The following is a 19,752-nucleotide window of genomic DNA, read 5'->3' on the forward strand; positions in this document are numbered from 1 at the left end:
TACCACTGCATATACTCGGCGAGAGATACAAACCCGCCCTCAACAATCTCCGGCCCGCCCGTAGCCACATAACTCTCCCACTCGGCAACATACTGCTGATGCATAGCAAGACGGTGAGGCCGCTGAAAAGAAGACTGTCTCTCCAACCTCAGAACAGCGTGGTCAAACGGATCATCCGGTATATGCTGGCACATCCCAGACTGTCTCAGTACCCTATCAGAATACTGGTACTCAATAAAAATCAAATGCTACCAGCGGGATACGACCAAGAGCCATATGATGGCACACCGGGAAATGAGTAGCATCAACATCATCAGGATCAGCCTCTCTCTCGTAAAGTCTGGCATACGGCTGCCATGTCACCCAGTGTAGCTGTAAACTGTCCAAATCACCCCGGTAGTTACGTGTATGGTGGTGGGGGTTTATTCTACTAACCTTCACTGGCTCGGCCCACGCGCACGCCCTCGGCCACCGAATCTCCTGCTGAGGCGCAATCTCCGGCCTCCCGGGTGCCAATCTCTCGTAAGCCCACAACATCAATAGCAGACTACACCCTTAAAGGTGCGAACAGACCTATCAGCCGACAAAGTCAGTGATCTGTACAAGTGTGCCAAAACAGCTGCACCCCATGCATAATCACGAATCTCCGACTCCTCCATCAGCAACTGCATATACCGGGGATGCACCACGTCCCGCGAAGATGTAGGGAAAAGTACGCCTCCAATAATAAATAACATATAGGCCCGTGTATGCACTCTGCACTGTACCTCAATCTAAGCAGCATCCATATCTCTGGTATCAGCTCTCGCCCCGTACCGGTTCCTCAGCTGGTTAAAATGCAGCTCATCCTTATAGAACTCCTTGCGCTCCTGCTCTGACATAGACGGATCCTCCCTGTTCTTCATGAACTACGCCTTCGGGTGCTCAAGCTCGCCCTGGGTGAGAGGACGGCCAGTAACCGGTAATCCCAGAATCATATAAACATCCTCCAAAGTAATAGTCATCTCCCCACACGGCAGATGGAATGTGTTAGTCTCTGGCCTCCACCTCTCAATCAAGGTCGTAATGAGTCTGATGTCATTCTGCCGAACCACCCGGGGGTTGCCGAACGCCCCAAAACCATATGCATCCAACAGAGCCTGCTGATCTGGAAGTATATGCCACTCACCCATCCTCGCTGTCAGCTGTCTAACATCTACGGTATTCCTGTCCCCGCCCTCCCAGATCAGACTGCTAATATGGCGGTCCTGCATAGTCAGCAAGGATCGATCAAGAGGTCCACACTCCATGTCCATAGTATCTGCAATATTTTAAACCAAAAAGCCCATCAGTACAACTCCAAACAAACAGTAATTAAGAAAAAGAAAACAAACAAATGCGTGAAAATATCATCTCAACACAATCAAATTATTACAACACATGTTTTCTAAATTTTTAAGTGTATTACTTTGCACGTAAATTCACATAAAAATTAACAAAAACTACTGTATATTTTCCATTTTTATTCGAATTATTCACTCAACAACAAGTGCAAACAATCCGGAGTTCGTCCCTCATTTAATCAGAAACATATATACTAATATGTCATCTATCAATTTATTTGTGTTTCAGAGAGTTCTTAGCCGTTGAATAGAAACAAATATACACGAACTATAACTTGAAAAACGACCTTAGCTTCTCAACCTAATTTTATACGCCACCATAAAACTTGCAAGTACAGATATGGAAGCAATTACACAACATATGTTTGCATAACACAAAAGATGTGAGATTTTAAGTTATATTTTAGAAGATACAATTGATTAAAGGGAACGACTAATAGCATTCAGTTAGAAGCAGCCTAGCTACTAAGAGATACAAAAAATTAGAACACAGTGATGCAGACTATGTTCATAGGGTTCGGCTATCATTTGAACTCCAACACATAAGCTTTTTCTTACAGATCCATAACTCTTCTACAAAAACTTATCAAGCATTTCATCAACAAAAACTTTCTTTACATCACGGATTCATAACTCTTCTACAAACAGAACAACATCATAAAGATCCCAAGTACAATCATATAACTGTCTTAATAGTCAATTTATCAAGCTCCTTACTGTTAATTTCTTTCATAAATCATAGCCAAAGTAGTATTCATAAATCATAGTCAATTTATCAAGCTCCTTACTGTAGTATTCTTTCATAAATCATATATATAAGTTAAGATTCTCTATCTTGATATTCTGTGTACTAGTCTTCTTCTTCTTGTTCTGTTTTATTTACTACTTTCCCTTCAATTTCTTACCAACTATTCCCACCTTACCATTAGTTGTAATAAAATGCATATTATCCGTTTGTGTCCAAAGTAGTATACATAAAATTTCACATTTTACGTGGTATTCTTCTTAGTTACTCCCTCTGTCCCTCCCTTCGTCGATCCCGACCAAATTCAAAGAATCCGACGAACAAAGTCCGGCCAACAGTCGAATCGCCTCAATTCTAAACCAAACTTCATGATTTTGATATCAAAATGATGTTCAGAAGGAGTACAATCTATTTACATGATCCTAATCAACCACAACAATCCGTATAACTCAAGAAATCGAAAATAAAAAATCAAAAACCCGAGAACTCGGGTTCATCGATTTAGCATACCAAAAATTACGAAAAATACATAAATAGCATCCTCAGATCATCTTAATGCTTATTCTAACAACTAAATCATTCAACAATCCACAGAAATCAAACCCCCAATTATATCCCTAACGGTTAAAAACAAACATATTTCGGAAAATTACCTCAAGAATGTATGAGCGAGAGAGAGAGAAAGAGAACAAAGCTGCTTGATTAAGGAAGATATCAGGAGCTGTTTGATTTCGCTGAAATCGCTTTTGATCGCCGGTGTTTTGTGTTTGTTTCTGGGTTGGGGCGGGTATAATGGTAGTTTTCGCATGTGTATGTGTTCAAAAGACGACTACCGCAATGCTTCATTGCGCTACCGCAATGATTCATTGCGGTAGTAGGTTTATGTTTATTTAAAATTCGAATTAATATTTAATATTATTAATATTTTCAAATATTCAAATATTTTAATTTATTACTAAAAATATTGAATAATTAAAATTTTTAAATATCAAAATATTTTCCTTTATTATTTTAATATATATTATTAAATATTTAAATATATTAATTTCATTTTAATGTTTCAATACTTTTAAAATATTGAATATTAAATATAATATTTAATATTATTATAAAATATTTTATAATATTTTTTAAATATTATATTTTTGATCAGAAATATTAAGAATAATATCTTATTAAATTAATATTTATGTAGTTAAAAAAGCATTGATAAATGAATTAACATAGGAAAAGAGTAAAAAAGGGAATGGAGTATGTGGGCCACTCCCGCAATGTTTCATTATTTTAATATATATTATTAAATATTTAAATATATTAATTTCATTTTAATGTTTCAATACTTTTAAAATATTGAATATTAAATATTAAATATAATATTTAATATTATTATAAAATATTTTATAATATTTTTTAAATATTATATTTTTAATCAGAAATATTAAGAATAATATCTTATTAAATTAATATTTATGTAGTTAAAAAAGCATTGATAAATGAATTAACATAGGAAAAGGGTAAAAAAGGGAATGGAGTATGTGGGCCACTCCCGCAATGTTTCATTGCGCCCTCGCAATGAAACATAGCGGCAATAGCGGATCCTAGCCATTCGTTTTTTACTTCAATGGTCCTGATTTGTTGGTTGGATAGGGTCCTTATCCAACTATGGCTGTGGATAGGGACTCATATATATATATATATATATATATATATATATACATATATATATATATATATCAGGTCCAATCAGGAGCCAACGTGGGTTGGGCGGGAGTGGCAGCCAACCCAGCGCAATGTTTCATTGCGGCAGGAGACAATGTTCCAATGCGGGCCTGGACCACCGCAATGAAACATTGCGGCAGGTGGCCCATGCACAGGGAACATTGCGGCGCAATGTTTCATTTTTGGGCCGGTCCACAGATTTTAATGCCCCAACTGCCACTCTCTTTAGCTTTTAATGCCCCTTTTAGCTTTAAATGCCACTTTTTTTATAATTAAATATAACTTACTATTTTAAATAGCTAATATTAATATTCCACTTAATTTTTTTAATAATATGTAATAATTATTAATATTCAATATTAATATATAGCTTAATTACTTTATTCAAAAATAATATTAATATTTTTTAATAAGAAATATTAATATTATTTATTAAAAATATAAAAATAATATTAATATTCAACAGTAATTAATTTTTTAAAATATGTTAACATTAAAATATAAGTAAAAGTAATATTTTAAAATATTATAATATAGCTCATTTACTTTATTAATATTAATAACTGTTTAATACTTTAAATTATTCTTTTTATTTTATTTTTTCTGTAGTTTTCAAATATTAAATATTAATAATAATATTAAATATGAATATCTTAAGGTGTTAATATTAAATAGTAATTTAATATTAATTTATACTGACCATATAATAATTCAATATAATTATATAAAATATGAATATTTTAAAATATGAATATTAAATTCTAGTTTGGTAAGATATTTATATTTAATATTATTATTAATATTTAATATTTGAAAACTACAGAAAAAAATAATTTAAATTATTAAATAGTTATTAATATTAATAAATTCATACTAAAATATATTAATATAATTTTAATATTATTTATATATTTTAATGTTGTGTGAAAAAGCGGTGTCTTTAATATGTATTATTATCATAATTTTTTGATATGATTATATTTTAACATCCGTATAGTTGGATCATCAAAATTTGTATTACTATTGTGGCAAATATTCACAAGATTATGTAAAATAGTTATATTTTTTTAATTAAGTTACTCTTGTGAACATTTAAATTTTGAAATTAAAATTTCACATATTAAAAGAAATATAAAAAGTCTTGAAACTATTTTTCAATATTTTTTTGGATAAATTTTCTAATTTTAAAGAAATAAAACAAATATGTTTTCCATTACTAATATAAAGGATGAAATTTAAAAAATATTGTAATTTTTTGATATGATTAGAATAATTATATTTTAACATCCGTATAATTTGATATTTGAAATTAATATTTTATAACTTATATGTCAAGAAATATCCTGTGACACAACTATTGTGCCAAATATTCACAAAACTATATAAAATAGTTGCATATTATAATTAAGTTATCTTATAAACATTTATATTTTAAAATTAAAATTTAACATATTAAATGAAATATAATAAGTCTAGAAACTATTTTTTAATATTTTTTTGAATAATTTTCTAATTTTAAAGAAAAAAAACAAAAAAAACCCCACCGCAATGAGTCATTGCGGGGTGAAGTATCCACCGCAATGAAACATTGTGGGGGTGTGTTGTACATTTTTTTTAAAACTATAAATACTTACGGTTGTTGGCTTGGGGGAGGGTGTACAGTTATGCACTGCCGCAATGTTTCATTGCGGCCCCCACAATGAAACAATGTTGTAGTGCAGTAAATGCACACACCTACCTTAATTTGTCTATATTTTAGATCTTATACTGCTGTTTTTACTGCTGCTTAACATTCTACTCAAATTTGTTCTTCTGAAAATCAAGGATAGTATTCAAAATTCATGGCTTCTTATTTATTTGATTATTCAAGTTCATCTAGTGATCATAACGATTTTAATTATGTTACCCCCCCCCCACAAAAAAGAGGGTTTATCGTAAAGTTTTTAATGATGATGAAGTAATAGATGTTGATAGTATTGAAGATAAAGTTAATGATCCGGGGAAGGGAAAAACACATGTTTTAATAGATACTGATGATGATGTTGGTTTCGGTTGGAAGAATCACGATGTTCACGGTGATTCTGATGATAGTAATGATTCTTTTAATGGCGATGATGATGATAAAATTAATGATGAAACTTTTATTGGAAATATGGATGATGTAGTTCCTTGTGTTGGTATGATATTTGATTCGTTGGATAAAGCGGAAAGTTTTTATCGAGGTTATGGTCGAAGTATAGGGTGCGAGATAATTATTCGAAGTAGTCATAGGCATTCAAGAAATGGTGGTATATCGTCATGTTTGTATATATGTCGAAAGGGTGGAAGATTGGGCCCAAAACCCTTGGAAGTTGAAGATAGGGTTAAAGGGAAACGACCTCGAGATGTCATTCCTCGAACTTGTTATCGTGCTCGTATGTGTGTTGCTCACAAAGTAAGCTCAAACAAATAGGAAGTAACCAAGGTTAACCTAGAGCACAATCATGCTATGGGTACATCGGATAAGGTACAATTCATGCAAAGATCACGCAACATAGATCTGTTTACCCGATCTTTGATTGAGTTATTCAACAAATCGGGTATCGAGACCCCGAAAGTGATGAATTTACTTAGTGAGACTTGTGGTGGTATTGAAAAAGTTGATTTTTACGCTCAAGACGTACGAAATATAATACGTGACATTCGTAGACGGGTTTTTGATTCCGGTGATGCGGAGTGTGGATTGGTTTTGTTACGAGAATTACAAAAACAAAGTGATGGAAATTTTTTCTACCGAGTGGATGTGGATGAGGAGAATCGGGTTAGGGGTTTGGTGTGGGTTGATCCTCGTTCGCTTAACGCGTACAAGAATTTTGGAGATGTGGTAACTTTCGACTCGACATATCGGACTAATAGGTATGACATGCCTTTTATTCCAATTACGGGAGTGAATCACCATTACCACAATATTTTGTTTGGATTTGTACTTGTAAGGGACGAGAAAGAGACTTCTTATAGATGGGTTTTGAAGACTTGGTTGGAAGCGGTCGATAACAAGCCACTTATTACCATTATTACGGATCAAGACATCGCTTTAAGTAATGTCATTGCCGAGGTTATGCCTAACACCAACCATACATATTGTACGCGGCATATTAGTAGCAAGTTTCCCGAGAAACTATCTACTTTGTATACTCAATACTCGGAGTTCAAGACGGATTTTAATGCATGTATCTACAAGTCATTGTCACCAACGGAATTTGAAGATAGGTGAGAGGATTTGAAAGAGAAATATGATCTTGAAAATCATAATTGGCTAAATGATATGTATGCAATTAGACGATAATGGGTTTTTGCTTTCACGAAACAACATTTTGCCACCGGTAAGACTACCACCTCAAGGAGCGAGTCTATGAATTCATTTTTTGATGAGTATGTGAAAGCGTCGATCAGTTTGAAAGAATTCATTGAGAATTCACAAAAAGTTTTGGAGTCACAATATTTACGGGAGGTTCAAGCCGATTTTGACACCGAGTACAAGGAAAGGAGACTATTCTCTAACTCGTCAATGGAAATACATGCCTCCAAGATATACACAAAAGAGATGTTTAAGCGATTTCAAAAAGAGCTTCAAAAAAGTCAATCTTTTGTTGTGAAAAGCATGAAAGGTTGTGGAGATTATCTTTCAAAGATGTATTTGGTAGAAAATTCCACCTTGCCGGAGATTTATAAAAGGAATTTTTTCTTGAGGGTTTCCATCGACGGGAGTTATTCTTGTACATGTAAAAAATTTGAACATTCTGGGATGATTTGTAGACACATGATCCGTTACCTTAACAAGAATCAAAAGACGATGATTCCGCCAGTAGACGGAACCTCCTGCAATTACAGCCGACACAGACATATTAATTGAAGTTCTATGATGCATGAAATGAAAGCTTTTGTTAGAAATTTATACCTCACGTGGACGTTTAGGGGGGACAAGTACTGCGGTATCCTCCTCAGGACCACCACTCTCATCCTGCCATTAATGTAAATTAAAGACACACAAGTCATTTACATATTCAATAGACGAAATTTAAAAGATCACAAGTTCGTGAATGATAGTCATTAGTACCTCACGAGGACGCTTCTGAGAGATAGGGGGCGCTCTCTGTTGCGAGGTACTAGGAGCTGTATCATGAATGTCTACCTTACGTGCATCTCCAACAGGAGGCTGACGCTCAACAGGAGGCTGCTGAATATCTTTCGATCTGACGAAAGCGGGCCTACTGTATCCAAGACCCTTCCACTCAGTCATTACCCGATCATAATGTGAGAGAAAATCGGGAATGACATCATAGAACCAGCTAGGAGGGCCGCGCATGTGGATCATGTATGTCATCTTTATAACACTCTCTAACTACAAATAAATAAACAAGTAAAAGCTGTAAATAAGTCCTTATTTTCATTTTTAATCCATTTTACAAGTAGTTATATGGAATTATGATAATTCACGGGAAAATAACCTAAATAAGTCCTTATTTTCATTTTTAACCCATTTTACAAGTAGTTATAGGGAATTAATGATAATTCACGGGAAATTAACCTAAATAAGTCCTTATTTTCATTTTTATTCCATTTACAAGTAGTTATAGGGAATTAATGATAATTCACGGGAAATTAACCTAAATAAGTCCTTGTTTTCATTTTTAATCCATTTATAACTAGTTGTAGGGAATTGATGATATTTCACGGAAAATTAACTTAAATAAGTCCTTATTTTCATTTTTAATCCATTTTACAAGTAGTTATAGGGAATTAATGATAATTCACGGGAAATTAACCTAAATAAGTCCTTATTTTTATTTTTAATCCATTTTACAAGTAGTTATAGGGAATTAATGATAATTCACGGGAAATTAACCTAAATAAGTCCTTATTTTCATTTTAATCCATTTTACAAGTAGTTATAGAGAATTAATGATAATTCACGGAAAATTAACCTAAGTAAGTCTTTATTTTCATTTTTAATCCATTTACAAGTAGTTATAGGGAATTAATGATAATTCACGGGAAATTAACCTAAATAAATCCTTATTTTCATTTTTAATCCATTTACAAGTAGTTATAGGGAATTAATGATAATTCACGAGAAATTAACCTAAATAAGTCCTTATTTTCATTTTTAATCCATTTTTAACTAGTTGTAGGGAATTGATGATATTTCACGGAAAATTAACCTAAATAAGTCATTATTTTCATTTTTAATCCATTTTACAAGTAGTTATACGGAATTAATGATACAAACCCGCCCTCAACAATCTCCGGCCCGCCCGTAGCCACAACTTTCCTACTCGGCAACATACTGCTGATACATAGTAAGACGGTGAGGCCGCTGAAAAACGACTACCGCAATGCTTCATTGCGGCAATGAAACATTGCGGTAGTGGATTCATGTTTATTTGATATTCGATATAATATTTAACATTATTAATATTTTCAAATATTCAAATATTTTCATTTATTATTAAAAATATTGAATAATTAAAATATTTAAATATCAAAATATTTTCATTTATTATTTTAATATTTATTATTAAATATTTGAATATATTAATTTCATTTTAATGTTTCAATACTTTTAAAATATTAAATATTAAATATAATATTTAATAATATTATAAAAATATTTTATAGTATTTTTTAATATACAATCTTTAATCAGAAATATTAAGAATAATATCTTAATATTTATGTAGATAAAAAAGCATTGATAAATGAATTAATATAGAAAAAAGGCAAAAAGGGAAATGGAGTATGTGGGTCACTGCCGCAATGACACATAGCGGCAGTAGCGGATCCCAGCCTTCCGTTTACCACTTCAACGATCCTGATTTGTTGGTTGTAAGGGGTCCCTATCCAACTATAGCATTTCACTACCCATTATCTTTCATAGTTTTATAAAATTTTGAAAGGTAATTTAAACGTTCACATATATTATATTTTATCACTTTTGATATTAATAAAATATGTAATCTTAACCCCACATTCACTCAATTTTCTTTTGTGTTTGTAACTTATAAATTGATTAGTCGGTCACAAAGTGCTAAAATTTATATAAATATATCATGTAATTTATAAATGGATGTAGTTCACGAAATTTGGTAGGAAATACTATATATATTTCAACTATTGTGCAAGCAGTTGACACATGATTTAAAAATTTATATAATTGAATATTAATATTTTATGTATTTGCATTAATTATGATTAAGATATTGGAAGAGACTTAAATTTTTTTTACATCAAACACTAGTTCAGGCGTTCAGTTATTTTGAGTATTAAATTTTCTTTTTTCTGTTTCAGTTATTTCGAGTATTAAATTTTCTTTTTTCTGTTTGAAACTCGGTACCCAAACCCCTAGCTCTAAAAGCAATTTATAAATAGTTTTATATTAATTTTATAAGAAAAACACTTTTACCAATTAGTTTAAATTTGTATTATTGGAATAAATTTTAAGTATGTATCTATAATTATATTTTTTTTAAAAGAGTTTTAATTAGCTAGTAAAAAGTTGTTAAGATCAAACATAACCCTCCAATTGAACCAAAGTACAAATTACATTATACCAAACCAAACAGCACATTAGGACCTCTAAAATGCTCTTAAACAGAAAGACAAGAGACTAATTAAATACATGCAATTTATACATGGCAACTGATCCATCAAGGTCCCGAAAAAAATTATTAGTAAACCTGAATAATTTATGAGACGCCTATAGGCTTCAAATTTTTTTTATCAATAACCGGTGCAAGGCAACACATGAAAGGTCCTGTCAAATCAAAGACACTTCTTCCTTCCTGAGTTTTTGAAATCATTGTCCATGATTTACTATACCTACAGGCTACAGCTAATGTTCTAAAAATTCTCGATAAATCCCCATTCGGCTGATTAATTCCCAATTAATTCCTTACAAAATATCCGATCGATTCGATCTTTGAAATCCGATTAATTTTTACGAATTTTTCTTTATTAGAGTATATATAATTATTTATTAAAATTTAAATACTATATTAATTTATATATATATATAAGAGTCCTTGTTTTTAGTTCAGTATGAGAGTCCATATATATGTTCTGCAAGTAAAATTGTATAAAAATAGTAATTTTGAAACATAATATCAATTGACTTTAAATAGCTCAAAAATATTAATTTTTATTAATATAAGATATTATAAAATTTATCTTTATTGGTAAGATATTCTCGTCGAGCTCGTAATTTAAATTTATTAAATTTAGATAGTGATTATGTATTTTCGGCTGGGTCATCTATTCAAATTTCGAGTATTTTTCAAATTGGGTAAAATTCTGATTTTGAATCTAGTAATTTTGATACATAAATCAATTGACTTGATTTTATAAAGATCACAAAGATATTAATTTTGTTGGTAAGATTTTCTCGTCAAACTCGTAATTCAAATTAAACCAATATAGTGACATGGTATTTACAGATTTCGAGTATTTTTTAAAAAATGAGTCAATATCTAATTTTGAATTCGAAATAAATCGAAATATGCTAATTATAACTTATCTAAATATGTAGTACATATATATTATTTATATAAGTGTATCTCTTTTTATCAAATAAAAAAAATAATTATATGTACAATTTATTTTTTATTAAAAATATACGAGACATACTTTTCAAACTAAATTATTTAATAAATAAGGTAATGATCCGTTTATATACTGTACTTAACTTTATATCTCAAATTTAATTGTTCAAAACTAACTCTACAGATATATTAGTAATCATGTTTAAAGTTAAATAAATTGTTGTTATTTACAACACTCACATACTATGTTTATGATAAAATACTTAAGTAACAGTGTGGTGTAGTGGTAAAATGATGTGTTATTCCTCTCAACAACCTTTTTTATATAAATTTAAAATAGAGGGGTACATTAGTTATTTCAATGAGACTTTTTAATTATGTTTATGATAAAATACTTAAGTAACAATGTGGTGTAGAGGTTAAGTGATGTGCTTGTGAAACTGAAGACTCGGGTTCAATTCCTCTCAACAACCTCTTTTATATAAATTTAAAATAGAGGGGCAAATTAGTCATTTCAATGAGACTTTTAATCTCATCAATTTATCCCCTTATTCTCCTATTATATAGAAGAGATATAAAATATTATGTCTAAGTAACTTATGACATATTTATCTTACTTCAACTCCAACAAAGTGCTTTATTCTCATTATATATTTAATATTTTATTCTTAAAAATTTACTTTCATTATTAAAGCACAATATATAGTAGAGAGAGAAAGAGAGAGTGTACAATAATATATAATAAAATATAAAATAGGATAATGAGAGAAGTGATTTAAAAATATGGCACAAGAGTTTGTCCTAGTGATATAAAGCATCATTAGAGCAAGTCCAACAATGTCCTAGTAAATGCCTTATAAATATAATAAAATATTGTGTTATAGTGATTTAAGACAAATTTGTTTTACATCAACTTCAACAATATACCTTATATTTGTGCCTTATTACTAAAATAATAATAAATTTGAATTATAATGTGGGAAAAAAATGATGGGAGGAGAGAGATGTGTAAAATGGGAGGGAAATAATTTTTTAATTAAAATAAATGTCATAGGGCATGCTTAGTGGTGCCCTAAAAATGAGGCACTTGATGAATGTTCTAGTATTTTAAGACACCACTAGGACATTGTTGGAGCACTCTTTTGTCTAAGTGCCTCAAATTTTAATTTAAGACAAGTTTTTACGACACTCTTGGACTTGTTCTTTAAACAATGTTGTAACTACTTTTCTTATCAAATGCCCTAAATTTTGATTTACGATATCATATAAGGCACATGTTGAACTTGCTGTTATTTATTGTACTTCTAATTTCTAACTGCTACAATATAAAATTTTGTTAATACAAAAGTGATAAAAGTTCAAAATGTCGAGTATTTGGATTGGGCTTCTATTTTCATCAAAAAGGAAAATAAAGGATTGGGGTTTCGTTTATCAAGTAAAAAAGAGCCGCTGCAAGAGGCGTTGGTAATGGTGTTTTTTACTCCTACCTACTGTTTTGTCCTCCACCCCTCTGAATTCTTTATATTTGAAAGGTTCGACACATATTTTAAGACTATTATATAGTTAATTTCATAAATTATTTTTAAAAAAAATATTTTTGAATAAATTTTATTCAAAAAATGAGGTGGCGAAGGTAGTACTAGTTTTTAAATCTTAAGATGTATGTTGAGCCCTGAAAAAAAAAATAAAGAAATGAGGTGGCGGAGGTAGTACTAGCTTTTAAAACTCATTATTGTAGTCTAGAATCTAGCTACATGTTATATTCATCAAATATAAATGCACTCTTCTTTCTTTTTTTCTTACAAAAAGTGTTATTTATTTCATATATGAATTATTTCGAATATAATAACTGGATAAAAAAAATCATTCAAAAATGTTTATCAACTAATTAATGGGCACACAAATTATAGGAAAATGCACTCTTGTTTTGATTGAAAAGAAATTCTTACATTTCAATGAAAATGAAATAATATTCAAAAATGATAATAAAATCATATAATTTATTGTTTAGGATTCCCCCGATTAAGCTTACCTTCATGTTATATTTATATTATTATATTAAAAACGAAAAAATTGCAAGTTTGGTTGTTGGTCTTATGATCACTCAATCCGGAGCCGTTAAATATTTCAGATCAAAATAACGTTAATAGTTTAATCAAATCATAAAAAATATTATATAAGAACATGTAAGGTAGAATCCCGTAAATAACATATTAAAATTATAATTTATAATATAAATAAAAGTATACCGCACGGATTATATACTAATCTATACTATATCATAATAAACGAAATATTAAAAGTTTGGTATCCAGTCGGTCGGTACTTGCTGAAATTAACTATTTACCCTTAAATATTAAAATATATTTAATACTGAATTTAGTCTGTGGGATAAGTTAACAAGTTAAGGATGGCATATAGCAGGAAATTAGGAATTATATTTAATACTTTTTTTAAGATTCTTAATGAGAAGCCTACTGAAGCACAATCACTATAACTTCAGTTAATCTCCTCAGCAAAACCTGATTTCTGATCAGGGGTCAATCCGTCAATGGAGAATCGTAGTATTCTTTTACCGAAAAATTAGAGATATTTGGATACATATTCACTGGGGGGACTATTGAACATGTAACAGTTTAATGTCCGTGTTTTAAGTATTTGAATTTGAAAAATATGGAGTTTTAAGTAATTAAAGAATATGGAAAGTAATAATAAATCACAAAATTTATTATCTTTTCATTACTTTGCGCATGTTCGGAAGAGAAGACAATCCAAATGTCATCCAATCATTTGTTCCCGACTTAAAAAGCGAACTAAAAGAAACTAAGGCTCTGTTTGGGAAGGCTCTGTTTGGGAATGCTCTTAAGTGCTGCTAGAAAAATTAGATGATTGTTTGTTAATTTTTTTTAATTTATGCATATTTTGAGATATAATATATAAAAATAATATTTTTTAGAAGATTTGATAATGAAACTGATAACTAATTCCTTTGAAAGCTGAAAACAGCTTTTTTCAAAAGTATAGGGGGACATGCTGTTGATAACAGCAGCTTTTAGACCAAAAGCGCTTTTCCAGACAGCAGTTTTTAGAATTTACCAAACACTTTTCTGACAACTTTCAGCAAAAAGCTGTTGTAGCTGTCTGCAACAGAAATACCAAACGGACTCTAAATATCAATAACTATACTGTCGTGTAAAGTAAATCAATAATTATTGTGAAAGTAACATATAAACGAAATTTTAAAAATTTTGATAGTTACAAAATCATACTTAATATTTTTTATTATATATTATTTGTACTATCACCTATACTATCTATCGATCTATTTATCTATCTATCTATTACTATTATATAAAAGATGAAATATTAAAAAATTTGGTACAGTACGGTACCTGTTTTTTGGTACACGCTTAATTTACTGAATTACCCTTCTTTTACTTAAAAGTCTTATTAGCCTTAGTAATCGAATTATAATAGAAAAACGAATAGAAATCGTTTTCAATTATAACACGTTTATATTTTTTATTTCTCTCAAATAAAACAACTTCTCTAAATATCACGGACAAACTTATTTAATAAATTAGAATAGTAATATTATAACCACTACTAACTAATAAATTACATTTTTCAGCTACTTAATTATTTATTTTATTTTATAATTTTAGTTAAAGATTTTATTAAGCTATCTTAAAGGGCAATCTATTATAGATGGTGTATGCCGTAAATTTTACCCATAAATTTATTTTACTTAATTAGTTTTGTTTAATTTTATTTAGTTATTCCAAAAGGAGTTTGAATTCAACCAGTAGAAAGCTAACGATATAATACCCGTACACACCCGAATAATTTGATTTGATAGGTTTATAATTTGAAAAAATTTATAACCTCTCCAAGTAAATTCCAAAAATAAAATATTTGACACACATAATTACCTAAACTAAAAAAATATTGATTTTCTAATATATTCTCACACTTCTTTCCACAAATAACAAATCTTTTCACAAATCAACTACCTTGCATAGAATATTTTCAGAATATTCTAATTTTAAAATATTTATCTAGACGAATTAATATCTAATTTCTAATAAATAAATTAAAAATAAAATTATGGATTTTATATTATTTTTTAAAAAATAAATTTAATAAAATATTATAAAAGAAAATATAAAATATTTTTTTAAAACAGCCGTGCATTGCACGGGTTTTAGGCTTATATAATATAATAACCGAAATAGTGTATGATTTGGTTCAAGTTATTACCCAATTTTGATTATTAAGAAAATAGAGATATATATATACACGCTAAACTAATAATGACTTGCACCGCTCCATTTCATTTCACCAAATAATAAAAACAAAAACACAAATAATCCTTAGAAATTTGACTCTACTCGGCTCAAACAAATATCTATATTATACTATTATAAGCAAAACATATGATAATCACGTATCTAATATAACTACATGCTCTTATGAATTATTATCCAACTTAATTTCTAATTACACTCAACTTTTATTTTACCTCTTTTATAGGGAACCAAACACTTTCACTTCTATCTTACCTATTTTACAGGGAACCAAATTTTTTCAAGATTAATTTTAGTCATTCAAATTATAATATAACAAAATAATTAATAAATCAATAAAAAATTATCACTTTCATATAGGCACTGCATCCGCACAGTAAAGCGGAAGCCGTAATTGAAGGACTTATTAAGATTTTAACTATTTAAATTATAAGCAAACTAGAGGATAATTAGGTTAGTTAGTTCATACCTTCTTAAGAAGTCAGTTAACACCTTGCAAAACAAACTTTAAACAATTATAATTTAATTAAAAAAAATAAACTATGTATCTAATATAACTATATACTCTTATAAATTATTATCCAACTTAATTTCTAATCACACTCAACTTCTATCTTACCTCTTTTACAGGGAATCAAACACTTTCAAGATTAATTTTAGTAATTCAAATTATAATATAACAAAATAATTAATAAATCAAGAAAAAACTACCACTTTCATATAGGCACTGCATCCGCACAGTAAATTAGAGACTGTAGTAGAATGACTTATTAATATTTTAACTATTTAAATTATAAGCAAACTAGGGGATAATTTGGTTAGTTGGTTCACACATTCCTAAAAAGTCAGTTAACACCTTCAAAAACAAAGTTTAAACAATTATAATTTAATTAAAAAAAATAAACCATGTATCTAATATAACTATATACTCTTATGAATTATTATCCAACTTAATTTCTAATCATAATTGACTTTTATTTTACCTCTTTTATAGGTGTCAAACACTTTCAAGATTAATTTTAGTAATTCAAATTATAATATAATAAAATAATTAATAAATCAATAAAAAAAATCAATATTAAGAAAAACAATACAAAATCATTCAAATACACCACTGCTGTTCAACACAACCACTTTCATATAGGCATTGCATCCGCACACTAAAGCGGAGGCCGTGGTAGAAAGACTTATTAAGATTTTAACTATTTAAATTTTGAATCCTTCAATAATATAATGCATACAAAATAATATGTAAATATTTTAACTTCATTAATCTCAATAATACATACTTATTATTTTTCTTAAATTATTTTGATATAAAATAAAAAAATTACAAATATTATAAACGTCGGTGCATCGCACGGGTTATAAGCTAGTACTCATAATATATAATAGTATAAAACACTCTCCTGAAACCATAGACCTACAAATGGATTATCATTTGTTAAAAGTAATTAAATTATTTACTTAAAAACTTTTCTAGCTTCATAGACAGTCCCTTTTATTCAGTATAAAATTTATAAGTTTCCTCCCATATCTTAAAGTATAGCAATGGTCTATCGAATGAAAATGCAAATATATGTAAAAACACGAAATTATATTCCTTTAATGTGCTAAATTATATATTGCTTGTTTGACACAAATACATAAAATAATATTCAGCAATATAAATTTTTGAATCATGCGTAAAATGCAACAAAATGGTTACCAAATTTCATGAAATTGATCTATTTGCAACTCGCATCGCATGACATATAATTTCGACACATGATGTTTTTGCTATAACTAGCCAAAGAGAATACAAATATTTGGATTGTAATTCAAAGCGAGACACGTATTTAAGTTGAACGAGTTTAAATTTGTTACCGAACTTAATTTATATGAATTGAGTTAAATATTCGTGACTTGTGAGTCAAAACGAGAGAAGCGGAGTTTGCTTGCGAAGAATCAACAATTTAAAAAGTCAAATTTAAGATAAATAATCGTGAATTGCGAATTATACCATTTTTAAGTCGATTAAAAATTTTCAAATTCAAATTAGATATAATCGAATTTGATGTATAATAGCTCGACTCGTCGTTAATGAAACGAGCATAAAATTTGCTCCCAAATTAAATTCTTATCATATAAGGATTTACTATGGATCGTTAGATTTTTAAACAAATTGATCATAGTTGTTAGATTTAGAATAAAAATTATATTTTATAAACAGTAATAAGTAGCTATTCTAAATTATTAGAATTTCCTATCGTTTCAACAATTTAAACCAACAAGAAGGAGGCATCCTGAATTGAACAGAATAATAATGCAAAATTTGTAATTATTTTTTCCTCAAATTATGAATAATATTTTTTGAACCAAAATTTTAAACCATCACTGAATTAAATATTATTTCGTGAGTTTTGTGTGGGCTGTAAAATCGACAAAATATGATTTATAGAACTCAAGATAGAGACGAAATAAAATCAAACGAAACTCGGTAATTTTTTTGTTTTGTTTGAACTTTAATTTTATTTTTTAGCTATTTCGAATTAATAAATATTTGTTAAATAAAGAATAAAACATTCATGCATATAACCAACGATTCTAATTGAATATAATTTTCTCCTTTTTCAATAATTTAAACCAAAAAGAAGTAGATATCCTAAACTGAATAGAATAATAATTCTTAATTCTTAATTATCAATTTTCTTTAAATTTAGGATAATATTTTTCTGACAAAATTTTTAAGTCATCACGGAATTACAAATTTCTTTGTTATCTTCGTGTGGGCCGTAAAATTGTCAAAATATGACTTATAGAACTCAAGATAGAACCGAAATAAAATCAAATGGAACTTTGTAATTATTTTTGTTTCTTTAAACTTCAATTTGATTTTCTAACTATTTAAAATTAATAAATATTTATTAAATAAAAAATAAAACATTTGTGCATTGCACGTCGAAATATTAAAAATTTGGTAATCGGTTAGTCTAATATAATACACGAGATTGCTTTTGTATTTATATTATTCACAGTATTTTTTCAAAACTTAAGTAAAGATAATTCGTTCGCAGGTATGATGACATTGAAATAAGACAAAATAAACTATTCATCTCGTCTAAAACAAAATTATAATATTGGTCGGGATTAAAATAAATTTTAAATCAAACTAAGTGTAATCAGTTGCATTTAGTCAGTGGAATGGATTTCGTCCTAAAACAAAATAATAAATATTATTAATTCGACTAAAAAAATAACTTATTCAACTGGTAATTCGTTGATCGGAATAAAAGCATGAGCCTAAAATAAAATAATATTTACTATTCATCCAGGTAAAAATTTATAGAACTAATTCACGGTTAAACAGAATTTAAAATCAAAATAAAATTCGATCAGCTAAAATAAATAATATAAAATTTCATCTGGGTTAAATGAAAGTATTTATATTTATCTGATTTTAAACAAAATTAAAATCAAACTAAACATTATCAGTTGGATCTGATCAATATAATGGGTCTTGGGATAAAAAAAATATTAAAATAAAACTAAATGGGATTCGTATATTATTGAACCGGGTTAAAACTTATCGTTTAAATTAAAATAATTAAATTTCGTGAAGACACATAAAAATAACAATAATACTATATATTTCAATTAGTAATATTTTTTTAAAATTTAAATAACTCTAAATAAAAAAATGAAATATATTCTTATTATATAAGATGCATAAGGAGATTTTATCCAAATATTTTGTAGTTATAATACATGTACTAGCAATTTCATATGGATCGTTAGATTTTTATGCAAATATATGTGCATGTGTATAATTACTATAAAATCATATCATATAAAAAAATTTGAACAAACAAATTTTGCATCTTAAAAGTTGCAATTCAATTTATATTTACTAAAAATTATATAATATTAAAAAAAATTGTGCATCGCATGTGTTCGAAGCTTGTATAATAAATATGAGTATGATCGAACGATTTTAAATTTACTTATGTAAGCTTGACCAAAAAAGGCTTGTATTTTTATAC

The 19,752-nt window shown here is 28.7% G+C and overlaps 1 protein-coding gene across 1 annotated transcript; it reads left to right on the plus strand.

Annotated features, from left to right (window-relative positions):
- Nucleotides 1-6,334: 6,334 nt before the first annotated feature.
- On the plus strand, nucleotides 6,335-7,099 carry LOC141692095 (protein FAR1-RELATED SEQUENCE 5-like). The gene has a single exon (XM_074496834.1). It carries the CDS (start codon nucleotides 6,335-6,337, stop codon nucleotides 7,097-7,099), a length of 765 nt encoding a protein of 254 aa, XP_074352935.1.
- The last annotated feature ends 12,653 nt before the right edge of the window (nucleotides 7,100-19,752 follow it).

Source organism: Apium graveolens, chromosome 10 (genome assembly GCF_009905375.1).
Source record: "Apium graveolens cultivar Ventura chromosome 10, ASM990537v1, whole genome shotgun sequence".
Classification (NCBI taxonomy): domain Eukaryota; kingdom Viridiplantae; phylum Streptophyta; class Magnoliopsida; order Apiales; family Apiaceae; genus Apium; species Apium graveolens.